Source organism: Haemorhous mexicanus, chromosome 6 (genome assembly GCF_027477595.1).
Source record: "Haemorhous mexicanus isolate bHaeMex1 chromosome 6, bHaeMex1.pri, whole genome shotgun sequence".
Lineage (NCBI taxonomy): Eukaryota > Metazoa > Chordata > Aves > Passeriformes > Fringillidae > Haemorhous > Haemorhous mexicanus.
Genome location: NC_082346.1, coordinates 39,491,909 through 39,512,058, shown reverse-complemented (window position 1 = coordinate 39,512,058; position 20,150 = coordinate 39,491,909). Strand labels below are relative to the sequence as shown.

At 35.0% G+C, this 20,150-nt stretch overlaps 1 protein-coding gene across 1 annotated transcript in view; it reads right to left on the bottom strand.

Annotated features, from left to right (window-relative positions):
• The window catches only part of AKAP6 (A-kinase anchoring protein 6), a 211,012-nt gene that overhangs the window by 79,173 nt on the left and 111,689 nt on the right, over positions 1-20,150 (bottom strand). The window contains exon 7 of the mRNA XM_059849889.1: positions 2,858-3,006. Coding sequence (XP_059705872.1) covers positions 2,858-3,006 — 149 coding nt within the window. The remainder of the gene's footprint in view (positions 1-2,857; positions 3,007-20,150) is intronic.

The following is a 20,150-nucleotide window of genomic DNA, read 5'->3' as shown; positions in this document are numbered from 1 at the left end:
GTATATTTTGTCTTGGTAAACCAGGAATCAGATATGCAGAGTTGCATGTCTAATCCCTTGAACCCTAAACATATTTCTTAAAATGTGGACACCAATTTATTATTTTGAATGAAAATTCATGAGCACCTTTCTCATGAGAACACCAGTTCTTCTGTGGCATTAATAAATAAAAAGGAATGTGAAGCTATTTCCATCAGCCTTTTCCCCCATGTTTAACACGCACTTCCAGTTTGTAGTATTTCTTTGATGGCAGCTCACATGGCATTTAGAAGTACTGTAAACACACTGGTACACCCACCAAAAAATTCAACCAGATATAATGTCCCTTCAAGTTTCCAGGTCATAATTTCATGGAACTCTTTTCAGGGAGATATAGGCGAATTCAGAGTTGTCACCTTAACAGTTTTAAAACTTTCCTATGTTCAGCACATACTTAAAGCCCCCTCTAATGCATTTCTCTCAAAAATCTCATGCATGAAGGCCCAATACCCACTGATGACAGGATCTTAGGGTCTGGCTTTCATGCTGTGCAATGGCGCTGTCCATATGTCCCAACAGGACCTGAATGCACTCATCTCCAGTTTTGAGGGGATACAGTATTTCCAGCCAGATTTGCAATAACATTTTGCACTTGCCCTAAACTACTCTCAGGTACCTCTTACCTCCTGGCTAGCTGGTGTTCTCCTGCAGTGGATACTCATCCTTTTCTCTTTCTTTGTCATTTTGTCCATTTTCATGCTAATACATGAAAACCTTCTCTATTGCTGTTTTAACAAGATTACTGTTTTGCAGGAAATCGCTGGTTCCTTACACACCCACTAGAATCTCACTTTTCTGCAAATACTACCCTACCTATCTCAGTTTAGTTATTTCCTGCACAAAGTCATCTCCCAAATCTCCTACACACACATACATACACACACGCACACATCATATAAAAAATTCTTAAGTTTAAAATAGCTCTTGTTCTCCCTGTGGACATTCTTCTTTTTCCTAGATCAAACTTTCACAATAGCAAATGGATAGATACCCTCATTTGTTCAAATGTCCCCTTCTCTGTAGAGAACTCAGACCCCAGTTAGGTCACGCTACTGTGGAGTTTCTGTCCATGGTTTTTATGCAGTAAGGAAATGTTGCATCAATTACATTTTTAAATAACTGAAAGGAATTTCCATTTTTTTCAACACAGCACCTCAGATGGGTTTAACTAAAAGTTTTCCAGGTGAATTTAGTCCCCACTAGTTTCTACAATGGCTGAAAAAGTGGTATTGTACTGGTCTGATTCCAGCCCTTTGGCCCCTGAACACACTGTTGAGGCTCTAAGGTCTGAGATGGCCTTATGGGCCCAGAAAGGGGGCCACAGCACTAAAAAGTTTGAAATACTAGCAAATGGTAATTTCCAGTTCAAAGCATGTAATTACAAGTGAAAACAAGTGCATTTAAGAAACTATTTGATTATCACATATGGTATGTAGAGTTACAAACTGGATTTCTCTGTGAAGCATGTTACATCCCCTCCCCTCAGGAAAATCAAGTGTCTGTTGATGTGTCTTACATCCTCCTCGATATTCCAACCTTAAGCCTTGCTCACATTCAGTGATGGCTGCAAAATTAGAAGCTGGTTTTGAACATGTAGCCCTCAGTGTACATTTATATACATATACACACCAATTCTGAACAAATTATTTTTATGGTTGGCACTAGCTGTGCTGGCATGTTTGAGAATCTGACAGATTTCTGCATATGTAATCAAGATCTCAGTAATCCTACATAATTAGCCCACATCAACTTTTCTAAAACAGACACCTTTCTGTATAATAAGAGGGGATGTTTACAAGGCTCATTTATCTTTGCAGTTGGTAATTTAATAAAACTGTGTTTCCAAGACCTGAACATCGAGTTAACAATTGGAAAGGGGATTTCTGGAGATAAAGAACTCATGAACACCTTTGTCAATGACTTTTCTTGCATAGGAAACTGCAGGCAAAAGGTCTACTCTACTTGCCAGTTACAAGGAAACTTCAGGATGAGGGCATTCCTGAACAATGAGCACTAGCTGGGTCCTTTGGCCTGCCTACACTATTATGATCCCACAAGTTCATTTTGGGGCACTAGTAGTTGAAAGACATGGTTTTCAGAAGACCTTAAAGAAAAAGTCTTCTTCCAAAACTAAAGGTTTCCTTGATTGTGAAATAGAGAGGAAAGCAAGAACTCATTTTAGCACATTCCAGTGATTAATTTGTTCAAAATATTAAGAAAGAATGCTGTTGAATGCACACTTTTTATATGATAAACACGTGTATATGTGTGCTAACATTAATTAAAAGAAAAAACAAGTAGAGGAAAAACAGTCTTAAAAAAAGGCAAAACAGTTAAAATAAATGCTTTCTTGATGTACAAAACCCTGGATGTTTGAACTACAATTGAATGGCTTCATATTCATATTTCTTAGTCACTTGGAGAACAATGATTATAGAGGTCTTGCAGAGATACGATTACACTATCAAGATTCTTCCTTGGATGATGGTAAGAAATCAAATAATATGAAGCTACTGGAGAAGAAAAGCCTAAAGAAAAAGGACAAAATAAATTTTTTTAAACCCAGGTAACAGTTTACTATTGGATAGTATTAGGTATTCCTATGAACAAACCATCATTTGGATAAATTATCCAGAGCCCATTATTTTTGCATCCATATATTAAAAAAAAATAGAGAGCAATAGAAACAGTTTTTCCTTGCCTCTTGGCCTAGGAAGAAAAAACCTGGTTAACTAGTAGTAAGAAAAAGTATATCGTGTAAAAAAAAAAAACAAAACAGATCAGTGAGAATAAAACAACAAAAAGAATAGTTCCCTACCCATTACTTCCCACTGTGTGAACTTTTGACATATCAGCAAACTCTTCCTTTCGCTTGCTACTACTGTTGTACTGCTCACTGTACAGTTTTAAGGACATCTGTTCAACAGCATCTCTTTGTGCTTCCAGATAGCATAGCTGAACCTCAGCCTAGAAAAAGAAAACAAAGAGGGAAAAAAACAAAACAGAACATTAAAAAAATAATTCAGAAGGAATACGTTTAAAACAAATATTTTTGGACTGCAACAGTTTTAATCAAATTATTCACACCATTGGTTATCTCCTTGTACGTCATAGTGAAAAAGGCTGAACCATTAATTCAAAGAACTACAGCATAATCCCAAATGCTTGAAATGAGCTATTGAAGTTTCTATCAGAGAATGTGTTATATAGTCCATGAGATGTATATCCAATCAAATGCTGCATAAAAATGTCTGGACATGAATAATAAATATATTAGAAACCAAGCACCGTGATAGAACAGGTAGATACATAAAGTTATATTTCTTACAGGCTTCAAGATTTATGTTGTTAACACACTGTCTGTGCTTCATAATTAATGAAAGCCATATTGCTATAGGTATTTTTCCTTTAAACAGTAATTGTAAACAAACCCAAGCAGATTGGCATTATTCACATTCTCCTTTCCTGTATCTGGAACAGACTGATTACTCTGCAACTTTAATTGCAAGGAAAAAGGCAATAAGTGAGATGTGCTGTTTTTCATCAGACTGTGCCTGTCCAGAAGAATGTGGAATAATATTTGGCATCATAACTTATTGAATAGACACTTTATTTATTGCAGCTGTGGTGATCAGTATTCTTCTGAGGCTCAGAGAACCAGATGACACAAGGATAAAATCTGCTGTTGGCCACACTTGCCCCTAGGAACAGCAGAAAGAACAGAGCATAGAGTAAGTTCAAAAGCACTTTGGGGCTGATATGCCATTGTTTTCTTTTAATATACTTCATTGAAAGAAAAACACATTACAAATTCTGATAATGCTTCAAAAATCACTACTTCTGTGTAACTACATACTGCTATTTCCATTAGGAGTGGAATGCCTGCTTAACTATTTGGTGCTTTGGCAAGTAAATGCAAATGGCATGGAGGAAATTTGGTGTAAGGACTCGCCTGTATTTTCTGCTGGGTGAGGCGGGGAAGTAAGGAGTTTATTTGTTTGCTGACAGCACAGCAGAGCTACCAATCTGTGGAACAACAGAAGTCATAAAGAGAAGGTAGTGAAAGGGCTAGAGAGAAGGGCAGTCTGTAAAATGTAAGAAAAATGCAAGCAAGTGAAGGGAAACAGGCACTGAAGAATGTCAGTAGGGAAAGTCTGAAAGAAGACTGGAATGTCTTTATAAGCTAGTGGCAATAACAGTTTCTATATTTGCTTAGGCCTTGCCTTGGTGTAATTTTTTGCTGAAAAATAATGTAAGTGATTTGGAACTTCCATTTCCTTTTAAAATTTCTCATTCAAACTTTTATAGCTTTCTCTCTCAACTGCTTCTTACAGTAAAATTAGTTATGTTTTTCAGTAAATCCCAATATGCTTTTGAGAAATTTAAAAACAAAGCAACATGCAAAAAAAAAACCCCAGAAAATACAGAAAATGCTAGCAATTTTCCAAGGAGAGAGAAGCTAAAAATTCTGACTAGTCCATGCAGGTAATTCACTGTGTATTTAAATATAATTCAAGGCTTTCCTACCTATTTTAAAATAGTGGAAAATTAAATCACAGAAGTTACCAGTGAAGAAACATTATCTAAACCAGCTGGGACTGTCCAGTTAGAGTAAAATGCTAAGGTTTGAGAGAGCTATAAAACTATTCTGCTTTCTCAGAAACTATAACTAAAATTGCCATTTATATAACTCAGAAACAACCACACCAGCAAATAACCTGCATCACCTTCCTGTTCCCCTTTTACCCACAAGTGCATTTTCCTATGAATTCATAAAAAGTCCACTTCCACAGTATACTGAGGTTCCTGAACAAATTTCTTTTTTTGGAAGGATTCTTCATCAGTAAGGATAATCTTTCAGCAGAATATTTTGCATTGTGCACATAAGGCTATGAATGTGCTCATTTTTTTTTACCACAAAGCAGTAATCCACTGTTATAATTTTAATTTCTGTTATATATGTTGACATGACACATTCAGTCTAAAGCTCTGTTGTCAGTGACCAGTAATTTGCTAAAACAATTAGATCTATCAGTTAAAATCTGTGAGTGTTTTAAGCCTAGAGGGGAAATCTTGTGGAAAACTTGAAGCAAAAAATTCCCTTATTTTCAGGAAAGGTTTGTAAATCAAGATAAGTAATTCCTACTTTTTTAGCTATAGGTTTTGGCTGGAGCTTAGGTAGAGGTTTTGGGGTTTTCTTGGCTGTTATTGAAATTGTGTACACAACCTTCCTTATCCCCTCCCACCCCAAGACTCCATAAAGAGGGAGTAGCCTAAGCTCTGGAACATCACACATAATAATTAAAACTGAGCCCTGAATTGTATTAACACAGGCTATTTCTTAAATAGCAAAACAATCACAATAATTTAGCTAGTTTTTTTTTTTCCCTGTATTTTCTAATTCCCCATCCTACAATTTCCTCAATATTTTAAAATAAAAAATGGTAAAAATAAAGGCAGCAGCTTTTCACAGGTTGGTCGTGCCCTATTCACTTGCAAAAATATTTGTAGGGAAACCAATGACAAATATGGAAAATGGGAGAAGAAAAAGAATTATTAAATTTAATAGTGGGGGAAAGAAAAAGCAGGATGTAAAGGGCATGTAAATATATGAAGAGTGATAAATAAGAATCCGCTATTTCTTCCTTGCAGCTGTAAGGCCCTGTTATAATAAGGATTATGAACTCCATCAACATCATACCCTACAAAGCCTGAATACAACCCAGTTCCTTCACTTCAGAAATATGATGTCTCTATAAATCAACTATTTTTATTTTTAAACCCAATTTCTGTCTTCAACGTTCGTGAACAATTACAGCAACTCAGACTCAGACAGCACAGAGTTTCAGATGGATCTCTCTGATTTCTTTTTTCTGTGTATTCATCCATCTCACTGTTGTACTTTAACATTTTTTTTGTCTCTGTTATCAACTGCAAATCCAAAGAGGCTTTGAAGACCTTGAGTAGGTATTGATCAGCTTAAGTCTCAAAAAACTACATTTTACACAATTTGAGCTAGCAGGTACAAGGCACAATATACAAAAAAGTACAGAGCACAGGTATGCAATAAACCTACTGTAGTTCATTTTCAACTTAAAATCTTTAGTGGTAATGAAGGACTAGTTTTGCAATATTCTGGGGGAATAAAGTAACAACTTCATAAATTCCTAATCAAATATAGAAAAGCTACTTGATTACATTTAAACCTACACTATGTGCATTTTCAGATTTCCCTACATATAATTTTCATTACATAACACAAACTTCAAGAACAATCTCTATAACAAACACAGCTTTATGGACACAGATATCTAGCAAACCCTCAAAAAGTCTACTGGATATGCATAGTCCCAAATGTTGCTAATAGAAATCGGGTGGGAGATAATCATTCACTTACTCCTAGTGCCCCATCTTAGAATTGAAATTCATATCCTTAATTTTTTTGAGGATGTTGTGCATCTGATTATGTGAAAAATTGAACACAAAGGAAAAAAATGGCGAGGAATTATACACAGCAGTAGTTTTCCACTTCATATTCCTCTTCTAAGTGACTATTTTTGCAATAAAAAGACAATGAAGATGCTGATGACAGTCTTGTTACACACTTGTAGGGATTCTCTACCTACTAGGATGGAATGATTTTTAAATATTCTGTCTAAAATTAAACTGAAATATTTCCAGTAATCAAATAACAAAATTCTCTCATTTTCCAGAGCCTGAGGGAACCAGTCTCTGAACAAGACTATGAAAAAACTGTAGTCTGGGGTAAAAAAGTGAAAACAAATCTAGACTAGTGCCTAATACTCAGTTCTAGTGATTGATTAATAATGGTAAATAATTTCAGGGTTATTTTCTAAAGCTCATTTTCTAAAAATCAAGAACATAGAAATAAATCGGGAGAACCTGGGTACAAACCTGTTCCTTAAGATTGGCTTTGCATGACAACATAAAATGTCCTTTACTATACAGATCACTATATAACATGAAGGAGTAATCAGTGACAATAGAAATCAATGAAAATACATTGTATTTCTTATTAGACCTACATGTTGGAATGACCTAATTCTGAAGTGGAGAAAGACAAGGGATAATGACTCTTATTGTAGGAGGAAGGAGACTGAAAGGTTATATTGTATAATGTGTCAAACCAGAGACTCAAAATTTACACCAATGTAAAATGGAGACATGAACTCAGAGGTAGTGATTTTCTGCTACAGTTTTTTTTTTATTTTGGAATTTACCAGAATAAATATAATTGATTTGCTGTTAAAAGGAAAGTATTTTCAAAAGTGTCTCCCAGGGAGCAAAAGTGATTTGTTAGGAACCATGTTACTGTAGGCAAATACTTCTGTGTTTTAAATATACAAATTTTATATAATACATTAAGTTAAATTTAAATTATGGAAACATCCTATCTTGCATTACCCTTTCTTTACATTTCTGTAGAGAAACTTTACTTCTGCCACACTACACTGTCTTTAGTGAGAATGATATAAGAAATACAGACATTTTGTTCCTCTGCCATTATTAGAACTTAAGCTGAATAAAAACAGCCTCTGAAATTAAAACACACAATCCAGTTTGTGCCAACAAGTAAGTGGTCGGGTGGCCCCAAGCAGCAGTTAGACTTAGAATACTCACCCATATGTATATTTTAAAGAACTGCAAACTCAGATGTCCCTTTCTAAAAGGATGCACATTCCAGCTTGTCATTCTGTATATCTGCAATTGGTGAAATTTCTTGAGATTTAAAATTGAGAATAATTTCTTTCCAGAATTAAGTTGACAAAAGTAGCATTTATGTGCTTAAATACTCATGCATTTTCTTCTGTCACAATATTCTGCATACTTGTCCCTGTATTTATTTGGAGGCTTTATTACAGAACACAAAAAAGATTCTGGCTCTGTCCCAGCATAGCTACTGAATAAAATGATGTTGAGAATTTTATGGCTCAGAGTATCTTCCATGAAGATGTAGATTACAGAAAGCATTCTTTGGCAAGCAAGAGTTTGTACAAAAACTCTATACAGACAGACTTAATCATCCATCACGCCATCCCTACGCCCAGCCAACAGGTCTTCTATTGAAGAAAACACCTAAGGTGGAAGGAATACTTTCAAGAAGACACATCAGCATTTTAAAAAGCATTGTATAACAGAATTATAGGATCATTTAGGTTGGAAATACCTTTAAGATCACTGGGCCATCATTTGGCAGCATTAGCCTTCTTGGACTTCAAGCGACTGCTTCTACCCTAAGTTTAGGCATTTGTTTTTCCCCCCTTACTCTGCATAATTAAAACAGAGACCTTGATGCTATTGTATACCTTCTTAGTCTGTTACCCTTCCTGCTTTTGGCTTCCTTAACTCTTCATCTTGCACACTCTCTTCAGAACTGAATCAATTTTTTTTTAAAATCCTGTATCATGAAATATGTTTACTTTGAGCTGAATATTTAAAAGTCCTATTTAAAAGGACACACTGTGTTTTGATCATGCAGGAAATTAATTCTGCTAATCAGGGCATGCTTGTTACCAGTTAAAATCTTAGCTAAGTGTTTCTATTGTCATAAATCTCAGAAATGTTTTTATATTAAAAATAATGTTATTGCTTTGTTTTTCAGTGTGCTAAAACCATCACAACAATGTGAAACCGCCACAGAGAATGAGCAAAATTACAAGACAACAACATTCATACATATCAGGGTACTTAAACTCCATGTAGAGTTTAAGTAACAGCACAGTGAATTTTAGATCTCTCTTTACACTATAAAATGAAATTTTAGATACTTAGGGCTGTGTTATAGCAAGAAGAACTTCAGGCAGTTCTGAGAGCCATCAGAAATTGTGGGGGGAGGGGTGGGAGGAAGCCTATAAAATAATAGTAATACCTTTTTGCAGGGTTTCCCTTGGCTTTCTGAAATCCATGACCTGTGACATCGAGACTGGGGAGTGCAAATGCAATCAGTAGTGTGGCCTCAGCAGTATTGTCTGACCAAATCCATGAAGATGCCATGATCATGCTGCTAATTTAAAATCTGCACCTCTTGTGTCTTTATTCCTGACTATTCACCTGCCTCTCATTCCATTCAGGGTAACATTAAACACAACACAAGAGCATGGCATGCCCTGTCTATTATACAGATCTGTTATAAACCCAGAGAAGTTCTCTACATCATAAATATCAAAAAGCATTGAAGAAAATTTATGAAAGAATTAACCTCTCCAGAGGTTAATTAAGACTGAATAGTTTCTGATAACAGCATCCCAAAATTGCCAGGTGAAAAAAAGTTCTTGTAAGAATGGAAATCACATAAAGGCTGGGACCCTTTTCTACTTTTCTTGTCATGCAGGTCTGCATCTCCAGCCTGCAGAATGACAGAGAGAGTAAAAATTGGGGGTCAGGTGGGGAACAGCCTTCCTCTGACAGTGGAAAGGGCTGGGATGACAGAGCAGTGTTTGCTAAAGACATGTGGAAGACACAAATTAACAAGGATCCAGATCCAGCCAAACCCATCAACATAACAGAGTTCATTTCTTTGTAGCTGCTACATGCCTTCCATGTCCTTCAGTGACTCCTCTTCATATGCCCCAACAACCGTAAACCCACACAGCCCAATTCTTACAAACTCAGAAATTGTCCTCTTAAATTAGCAATTAGTCAACACAACCTTGGTTTTTTCCCTGTCAGGAAGAGAAAAAAATTGTTGTAGAAGGCCAGAACAAAAATATGTTGTACATAAAGATGATTCAAGACCTTTCTGTGTCAGCCTCAGGACTCTCAAACAGTGAAGAGGAAAGACTAGTCATGCACAGAATGTGCTAAAATTATAAACTTAATCTTACTTAATTAAAACCTCCATTATTTGCGCTGTTCTTATTGTTCCTACCATCTTCTGTGTTTCCTAAGCAATGCAGTGCCCTAAAAAAAAAGATGGTTAAAGAGTCTATCTATCATCCAATGCACAGATACATCTAAAAGCTGCATTTTTCTATAGGGCTTCTGTACCAAATCACATGGACCAGCAATACACCTAGCTCAGCTTGTAGGGTTGGGCATTCAGGATGGCCATGCTCTTAAGGCTAAAGCTACCCAGGTTCAGGATTTAGGACAGAACAACTCATGCAAGAGAAATTCCAGAGTGCTGGTGCACGTTCTGCGCCACCGTTCCCACAGCAGATTGACACATACATGTCTACTTAAAAATAGCAAGGAAAGGTAAGTGTCTCAAAACCAATGCTTCCTATGGAATACTATGCAAAACAGACCAGGAAGGCATGGCAGAGCAAAGATAAAAATGTTACAGCCTTTTCCTTGGCAATGTTATCATGCTGTACTACTAGCACAAATGCAGCTTATTTTTTCCCCTAGTAGGTCCATTTTAAACTTCTATATGCTTGAGAAATGCTACATATTTATTAACCTAATAATTAAAAATATGTTTGTGCTTAATAACTAGTTCCAAAATTTCCTAGACATATCAACTCACAAAAATGCAGAAATTTTGACCTAAAATCTCCTTTTGATTCAATGTTTTGAGTCAAATATTTTGAGAGGTTCAAAAGTGTCAAACATTTTGAAGTCAAAACTCCTACACTGTGTTCCTCAAAGACACTCACGGAATGCTTATTTAACATGTTCTGAAATTGAAGGAGATTCTTTCCATGCCTTGATAGTCTATTTGATGCTATGTTACCCCTAGAGATGTGAATGTTTTCTTACTACACAATTTTTTCCTCCTACAGGAAGAAATTACTGGGAATTTTTATCAGCTTTTTAGATATTGAACTATTAATAACATAAAATTGTGCAATATGAACACTACTCTGTCTCCACTGCACAATTAAGCAAGAATAGTCAGACTCTGAAGGAGGATATGTCAACTAATGTCAATTAATTTATTTAAAAATAGCAGGGAAATGCAGGCTAAGCATTTTCCTCTTTACATAACTTTCCCTATCCGTATGTATAGATGATTTTTAGCAAAAATATTAGCAATTATTCTAGCAACAACAAAACATATCGCTTAAAATGTTGATTTGTACAACTGCCTTGCTGTGTGTAAAAATCAGGCACAGGCTGCTGCTCCTTTGAGTTTATTTATGCTCCTCTGATGAGGAGGCTCTTGACGCACCTGACACTTACTGAGGTAGAGGGAACTGTAAAAAGATAACTGTTTTAAACATAAAATATCTGTATTGCTAAGAGGTCAGCTTTGCCGTTGCTGACTTCATTGCAATTTGCATACTATTAAAGCATTACCCATAATGTTTGTAAAATTTAATTTTAAAGCTATGCTGTTAAAGATGTTTACTGAATTGTAAGCACCTAGGACATTTGGGAAATTTGTTAATACAGTGATAGTTATATTATTTCTGCCCTACTTTGCTTCCTATTTAATCCCCTCACAAAACCACACTATTTTCTTTCATTTTATGACAACGAATCTCTTTTTAGTGCAAGCTGAGAAACTTAAAACAAAGTATACTGCAACAGTACAGTAATCGAGATAACTTCCCCTCTTATTCTCAATATATTTAAGTTTGTTAAAATGTCACTAACTTACCTATTTACTTTTGCTGGGGCTGAGATCCAATTATACTCCAATAGTCTAGAGGTGATGGTTATGATTTTCTACTTCACTCTAATACAGGCTTTCTCATTAAATCTCACAGCTCGGTAATCACAGTCATCACATTTGTGTTTCAGTGCTTCATCCACACTCACATTCTCCTTCCCTGGATTTCCACCCTCCTTCCCTCATCCCCTCCCCCAGATCTTTATTTACTCCCTAGCAGAAACTGCAAAATTACAGATGTATAATGTGCAGCTACAATCTCTGCTTCCTTTTCTCTGCCAGACTAGCACTCTAACGCACTTCTTTTGGGAAGCACCGGTATTAACTCCGTTACTATAGTACAAGAAGTACCGTTTCTTTTGAAGTACTGTAAAAAAAGTTGTCCTTAGATGATAATGGAAAGGATGGAGTAAAGCAGGAACAACAAGAATCACTTTACATACTAATAACAACAATTTAGTTATCAAAACAGTACAGAACAAGCATGCTTTTATACTATTCTTTAAAAAATTTAGCTTCCTAGGGTTCTAATAGTCTTTTCCTATGGTTCAGGAATGCACAGTAGCACTCAGCCCAGTGCCTGTATCCTTATTTCAAAGAGAATCATTCAAACCGACATCCACCCTGTCAAGAATCTTGACTTTGAGCTGCTAATGCAGAATAAAAATCAATATAAATTTTGATCATTTGATGAATATTTACTTCTTTCTTTCGAGCCTGGGGATTTAGAATTGAAAACTGCTGAATCAAGCCATTTTATTTTTTTTGTGTTTGTGCCAACACCAATTTACTACCCTCCTGAAAGTTCCTGAACAAGATGTCTCATGTGGCATTCATGTTGGTTTTTCCTGTCAGTCATAACTGTGTGCCAGTAGGGAACCATAAACATTTTCCTTTCATACTCTTAGTTCTCCAAAAAGGAATATTTTCATTACTTCCCTGGAAAAAGGTAAACTTGTCTTATTTAGACATACTTTGAAATGCCTATGTCTATTTTTCTAGGATAGCTGCTGTGCCTATATTGAAACTATCCATTAAATACTTTCTTTTCAGTATGAGTTGCTTCATAAAAAGGAGCAGTTTACAATCACTGCAAGTAAAGCTTAGTAGCACAAAACAGATAAAGATCTATATTGACATTATCACTTCCCCTATATATTTTCTAAAAAACTGCATGAAAATTCTAACCAATATAATGCACACCAAATGTTTGTGAAAATGAAGATAGCAGGAGATAAATAGATCCCACAAGTGGGCAATTAAGATATGACTTTAGTTTGCATTTCATCCTTCAAAGAAATGGGCCTCCAATCTCAAAAAAAAGAGTTTATAAAAAAAGTGTATGTAAAACTCCTATGTTTCCATAGTGACTGGGATGGGGGTAAGAGAACAGGGAAAAGGAAAAGTGACGCTTCTAAATTTGTAAAAGACCTAGATTAGTTTTACAAGAACTGTAAATGAAGCAATTTTTCATCTTGCAAAGTTTTTTTATATATGACTCAGTGGCTGACGGGCTTTTTCTTGAGCAATTTTGTTGGTCTCTTATAAATGAAATAAAAGTGGCAGCAGCTGTCTTTCAGAAGGCTGATATAGGTTTGTATAGTCATATGATATTATGTAGACAGATGTTTTAAATAAAATAAAATATTTAGATTGCTAGATACCTTGGTAGATACAAAGGCAATTATAGGATGTCTTTGTTAAATTAAATTTCTCATTCTTTTGAGAAGAAAAAAAGGGCATTGTCCTGGAAACTGTACCAACAGGAAATGATTCTATATCTAAAACAGCTGGAGACTGTAACTAATATAAATTTGCTTGAAAATAAAAATTCTGTATGCCTCTAGAGACATGCAGCAACACGCAGTAAAACCAGATGTGATAAAAAAAATGTTTAATAGTGTGTTTATATAGACATATAAAATACTAAGATAAGATCCACTCATGTAGAGAGACTGTTCAAGGCTAAAACAAAGTAGCAGAATAATTAAAGCCCAAAATTGTACAAAAAGAGCCATCCTTTTCTAACAATAAAAGATGCCCTTTTTTGGTGAATGGTGCCTTTTCAGAAACATGTCAGACACCTTAATTTGACAATTCCAGTGTGATAGCACTTTATAGCTCTAGCAAGACAAAATACAGTGGAAACTTTTCTCTCAGCAGTTTAAGGTACATTTTGATTCACATCTATGTTATATGTATCAAAGTTCCAAAAATAACTTTAAAAGTAAAGCCAATATCCAGTACTCAAATTCCTTAGCTGCTTTATTTAGGTAAGCTTTCCACAGTGTATAAGGGAATTTTTTCAGAGCAAAGGCTATAGGTGAACCCTATATATTCAAAAAATAAACCACTTGTTCTATCTAGCCCATGTCTAATGTGACTTCACCAACATTCTATTTCCACTTTTGTTGAAAATGCTGCAGTATAACAGACTGCATTCTGTTTACTTGTGCCTTTATTCTTTGTCAAGGCCTCTGTTACAAGCTTGTCATGATTCCAGAGGCCAAACCTGCACAGCTGATTTGGCTAAAGCACCCAAAATCTTAATTTATAAAGAAAACATTCCAGGAGGAGTATATATGCCAAAATGTAAGAATAAGAGTTTTACAGGTCTACTTTTCAAATCACTATTAAAAGAAATCCATCCAAATTTGGATGGATTCTATTAATAGTGATTTGAAGACACCTTCTTCCTTCTTCTCTAATACGATGATACCCTAGCATTGTTTGTTCAGTATTATTGCTTGCTTTCTAAGTAATTTTATTTTGTAATTTAAACAGCAAATTAAACTTTTTTTGTCTCATGCTTAGAAAAACACTCCAGCTATGTAAAACCAAATGAAGCATGCTCAAGATATTGGAAGTGCTGTATTATAGTCCCTATACAGGAGATGTAAATGGTGTTAAAGATTCCTTTTAGAAAGCTTCAGGTTGGATTGCTTTCATTTTTTTTCAATAGCCTTAATTGGCTAAGTGCCTTTGGGCCAGCTAATACCCAGAGAGACCTAATCTCAGTAATCTTGTAAATACAATGATTTCAACAGATTTTCATCAAAGACATGACCATTACATGAGATTCTGCCTGTTTGGTGCTGTAGTCTTTCTCATTTAGAATGTAGTTAAAGCTGCCAGATTATTTATTATAAGATTTATTATGACAGAGTTCTGTGTTTCTGAAAGTCCAACAAAAAGGAGATATTTAGCTATTTTATTAAAGTTTAGACAGCTGTTTAAATGGATATGAACAAATAGTTTTGTTTCAAAATTAAAAGGAAATAGATTGAAAAATAGCAAAATCACCCTTCTCAAGTTATAAAGTCCAAAGATGTGCGTAACAAATGTTCACGTGACTACACATTTACAGGTTTTTTTTTTCCTTCAAACATTAGGAAGTATAACTGAGATGACAATAACATAGCCCAGTATAATAATCATATCTGCTGCATCTTTTTAGTTTAACACCTGACCCATGAAAATGTGACTTTTCTGCAGTTAAAAGAAGATGAATAGTGACTCGAGGAATCTGAAGTTCAATTACTACAAAAAATATGTCAAGGGAAAGCTTTAATGAAAAGATGCACATTTCCAGTAACCACAAACAAGGCAGTAAATTACATTTTTACATTAAACTGTTAAAGTTGAATATCACTACGTGGGAATTCTGGGGACTCAGGTTACAATAGACTGTAATCTGTTTTCACAGACAAAAACAAGCATGAGTTCTAAACCATCTAATGACCTTACAAAATGGTGTGGGACACAGGCTCTATAGAAGAGAAATTATCAACAAGAATCATTACACACTGATTAATCTAGACCTAAGAGAGGTCACAAACTGATAAGTCAAGGGTTATTAATATATTTAAAAATAAATATTTTAAACGCAGTTTGGTAAAAAGGTTTTACTACAGTCTCACAAATTTCTTAAACAGATTAACTGATACTGTGAATATTTTTTTGCTTTTGTCATAGCATTAATTAAAATGCAAGCATTAAGCCTGAGTGTTACAATGGAAGGTTATATTAGAGATTTTATTAATAGGCACAGGAAATCTATTATACAGAGAAGTCAGGACCCATGTAGTGGAATGGTCTAAAGCCTAAGGGTATTTCTAGCAGGAAATGGATAGGCACTGGTGAGAGACTACAGCTACACAAGTAACCTTGTGCTCCAGGTCCTCTTTGCTGAGCATGGTTGAAAACTGACTTTGTAGTAATCTGTTCCCACAGATGCCACATAGGAATTATGCTTAGAGGTACTTTTGCATTACACGTACACACAAAATTTGGATCCAACCACAAAACCCTACACTTATTCTTCAATTGTTTGTCCAAACCAGAAAAAGTTAGCATGCTTTTTTGGGCATCTTGACTTTTTTGTAACTGAACCATCAATATTTCAATGGAGTAGGCTCAGATTAAAAGTTCAAGTCTTGGAGCTATCAGAAATAATTATCCTAGAAAGTTGTATGGTAGCAGGACATTATGGTCTTATTTATGGAGCTTAGGTAGAATTTCCAATCAGCATGATTGCATCTATTTCTAGTGCTTTGTTAATCGCTTCCTGAAGCTGCTCATTAAAAGCTCCTATGTCAACACGTAATGCTGTGGTGGCTGAAACACAGATTGGGAATACAATCACATCTCATGGTTTGGCTGAGAAGTACTCTGCAACATGTGCACTTTATCACAAATGCTGTTTTCCCATTTGATAAAATGCCTTACCATGTCATGGAACAGTGGTCATTTATTTCAAAGGAACAAGCTGAATCTTCACCATTAAATGCTGGATGTGAGAAAACATCATTTTATTTCTGTCTCCCTCAACAATGGAATTGCAGTGCGGCCCAAGTACAGCAATTTAACATCTCTCTTACAACAGCCACAGAAGTGATGACAGCCCTAGACAATAATCACTTGCCAATACCACAGTACTTACCTACCGACTGTGAAAGCTCTCACAGCCGTAGTCGATAATTGAACCGACCAATTCCACTGTGCTGTATGTGATTGGTGATATTATCCCTTTAAGTGTGTTATTTAAGTTTGCAATGCAGTTAATTGAAACCCTACTAGATGCAAATCAAAAGTTTCAGTCTTAATTGAGATATTTTGAAAATTGAACCCATTGCTTCAGGCAGGTGCTACATGAGATTCCATTAATATAGGTAATTAACATTAGCCTCTGCTTTAATTAACATGCACACTTTAATTAGTAAAGCATTAACCAACATTAAAAAATCTGATCTTCATGCATCACAAAAACTGCAGAGTTATGACTATGTTATTTTTTCCAAGACTGTAAATCATACAACATATAAATTCTTTTTTTCTTTAAATACATCAAGATATTTTAAAAATAAAAATAGACATACAAAATGTACATCTGTGTTTTAACAGAACATTTTAAATGGTGGAAAATATGTCTTAAGAATATCTAAAATATGAAGGAATCTCACATAATACTTCAAAACTTTTACCTGAAATTTATAAATATTACATACGTGTCTGTATCAAGTTACTTTATAAATTAAAATAATTCAATTGTAATCAGATTCATTGGTTACTTCTAACTCTATGGTGGAGTCCAAGACAGCATTTTCCAGAACTGGCATTTTGAAAACAAATGTCCTTTCAGCAGCACCAGCTTTGTTTCCAGTCATGCTCATTTTACCATGCCATGACTGCAAATGTGTGTGAATACGAACTGAACTTGCACAAAGGCTAAATAACTTCTTCAAGAACTAGCCTGTTGCCTCAAACTGTGTCATAAAGCCCACTGTGGAGTGCCATCACCTCTGGGACACCAAGTAACTGGAGAGCTGAAGTGATACCACTGAGCTGGCTCCAGATCAGCCTTTCTGCACAGCAGCTCCCATTTACAGCTGTACAAGCTCTGTATTCAGGGGAGTTTCACAAGGAAGGGAACAAGTGCAGATACATTCATGCTTTCAGACCAAAAGCAGGAATTTTTCTTTGATACAGACAATCTCCTTTTGAGTTGGGATTAAAATTAAAAATTATTTAGAACCATAGTATGTTCAGACATATACAACATAAGGAATTCCTTCCAAGTTCATGAAATTAAATGTTGCAGAGTTCCAGCTTAAAATTCTTGAAATAAAATTTAACATCAGTATCTTTCAAAATACATTTCCAAATAAAGCAAAGATACTTTCAACTTCTTTAAACTTTCCTTCTGCTATATATTTATCCATTTGATCCTGAAAGCTTTGCTTTAAATATAGTAAGCTCCATTTCTACTAACTCATTATTATTACAAAGAGGATTTCTGATCCAGTCCACTCACTTTATTTCCTATGTTTTCTTTCTTAATATGTGCAAGTGGTACATGTATTAATTTATTTTATATAATTCTCAGAATGCTAGATGTGTCAGTTCAAATAATAGTCAGTTTAAACCTAGATCCTTTTCTGCAATTTCTGCACATTCTGAACATCCATTGCAATTGGCAGTGAAAGGAATGGTTGATGTTAAAGATCTATAGACTCTATTCATATTGCATCCAAATATCCGAAGATCTCAAAGACAGCATGCACATGTGCAGAGAAAAGACTATGTCCTTTCTGAAGCTCCTTAAAAGTTCCACATCAATGTCACATCAGGGCTCTGTTTCTTTTTGTTAAATGGGAAAGAACTTTAATGAAAGAAACACAAAGATTTTTAAAAAATATTTAAAACTGGAAAGATTCACTTAATCAATTTTAAGTACTTTTTCTCCACGGGAGGAAATCCCACATTGTGTTTCATATTCGTAGCACATACGCACACACATCTCAAATGTAAGGCTTCCCAGATACTGAATGTAAAATGCTTCCAGCTAAAAAAAGCTAGGTCTGTTTGGTGCAATTTGCCAGATTTTGTGGGAGTCTGCAGGACATATTGTGGAATTTTGACAATTCTCCCTGAAAGTAAAAGAGTATTACAGCTAAAAGAATACTTTGCTGAGTCCTTTTCATGGCATCCCATTGAATTCACCATAATTTACAACCTGCAAAACCACAGCTAAACCAAAACCAACATAAATAACAAAAAATCTGACCTGACTTATATCTGAGTAACTCACAGTGATGAGAAAAAAAATATTTCTTATAAAGCAATGTGATGACATATTAAAAACAGTGATTTTCACAATACAGAGTTCTTCCAGGTCTGTGCATACTCAGATTTACATGCAATGCTGAATAAATCCATACATAATTTTTTTATTTACTTGACTGAATTTGACTATATATTTTTTCCCATGGTAAGTAACAGTGAAACAAGAATAAAATATGTCAAACCAACCTTAAAAAATTCTAAGCAACACAATGAGAATCAAGATAGACTTATCCTGAGGTAGAGAACTCACAGTGTCTTGACCACACAACGATCAAGGAGTTACGGAAGCTCCTGTTCCTCTGTAGAACAATTCAATTCTGCAAAAGGCCAGGTCCTCTACAGCCCCATCAGAAAATCATTCTCAGGTCATCATTACAAGCTAATGAAATAGTTGGTTCTACTGTTTCAGAGGAATCCTCCCTATTTTTGGGCAATGGGGACAACAGAAAGATACAATGAAATACTTCAATCTTTAATGCAGTAATCTGCAAGGGGTGTTGAGTTTGGATGAAAGAGAGTTTATTTTTGCTTTTACAGAATGCTGCAACTTCCACAAGTATGAAGTTTGGGTGATGGATTTTACAAACACTATACTCTTCATTCTATTACCACAAAGTTAAAATAGGCACACTTACCCTTTAAATATAAAAATAAAAATTTGGATTGACTGACTCAGAAATTCTATCATATAAATATCAAATCTTTATTAATCTTCTCCACCAATTCTGAGTTTCCTTATGCAAATTTGTTCAGACACTTTTTAAAAAATGAACTGGTTAAAACAGTCCTAACATACTAAAAACACACACTAGTCATACAATATTATAAATATGCTACTTCAAAATTTGCTAAAGCTATCATCTTTAAAATATAGAAATTAATCTCTCAGATTGGTCAGCATTATAGGTAGGATGTCCTTCTTCACCCCAGTGATCTCTCTAAAAACAGTTGCCTCAAAGAAGTTTTCAGTAACAAGTATAAATACAAAAGGAATGAAATGCATTGCATTCATGACATCTTGAAATGTTTCTCCATTTTTTTGTCCCCCCAGTGAGGTCATTAAAGTGCTAAGCATCAAAATCTTCTAACACCCCTAACAAAATTGGGTAAACCTAGAAAATGAAGAATGGGTTGCATTCTGTCAAATTCAATGGAATTTTTCTTCTTATTGTTGTTTCTTATTACTACTGTTTCAAGCAAGCTCAGAACATACTCCTACAAATCATGTGACAAAAATTAATATATATCTAAATTCATAATTTCAAAGGATTCTGGACAGCAATATCCTACACATTTTTAAGATAGGGAATTCATATCATTGCATAACTGATGGGGTTAGTTATTATATTAGGTTGTAAGCAAAGCAAAGTTTGAAAGCAAATTTAGAAAAGTCAGCAAATTCAGTCAG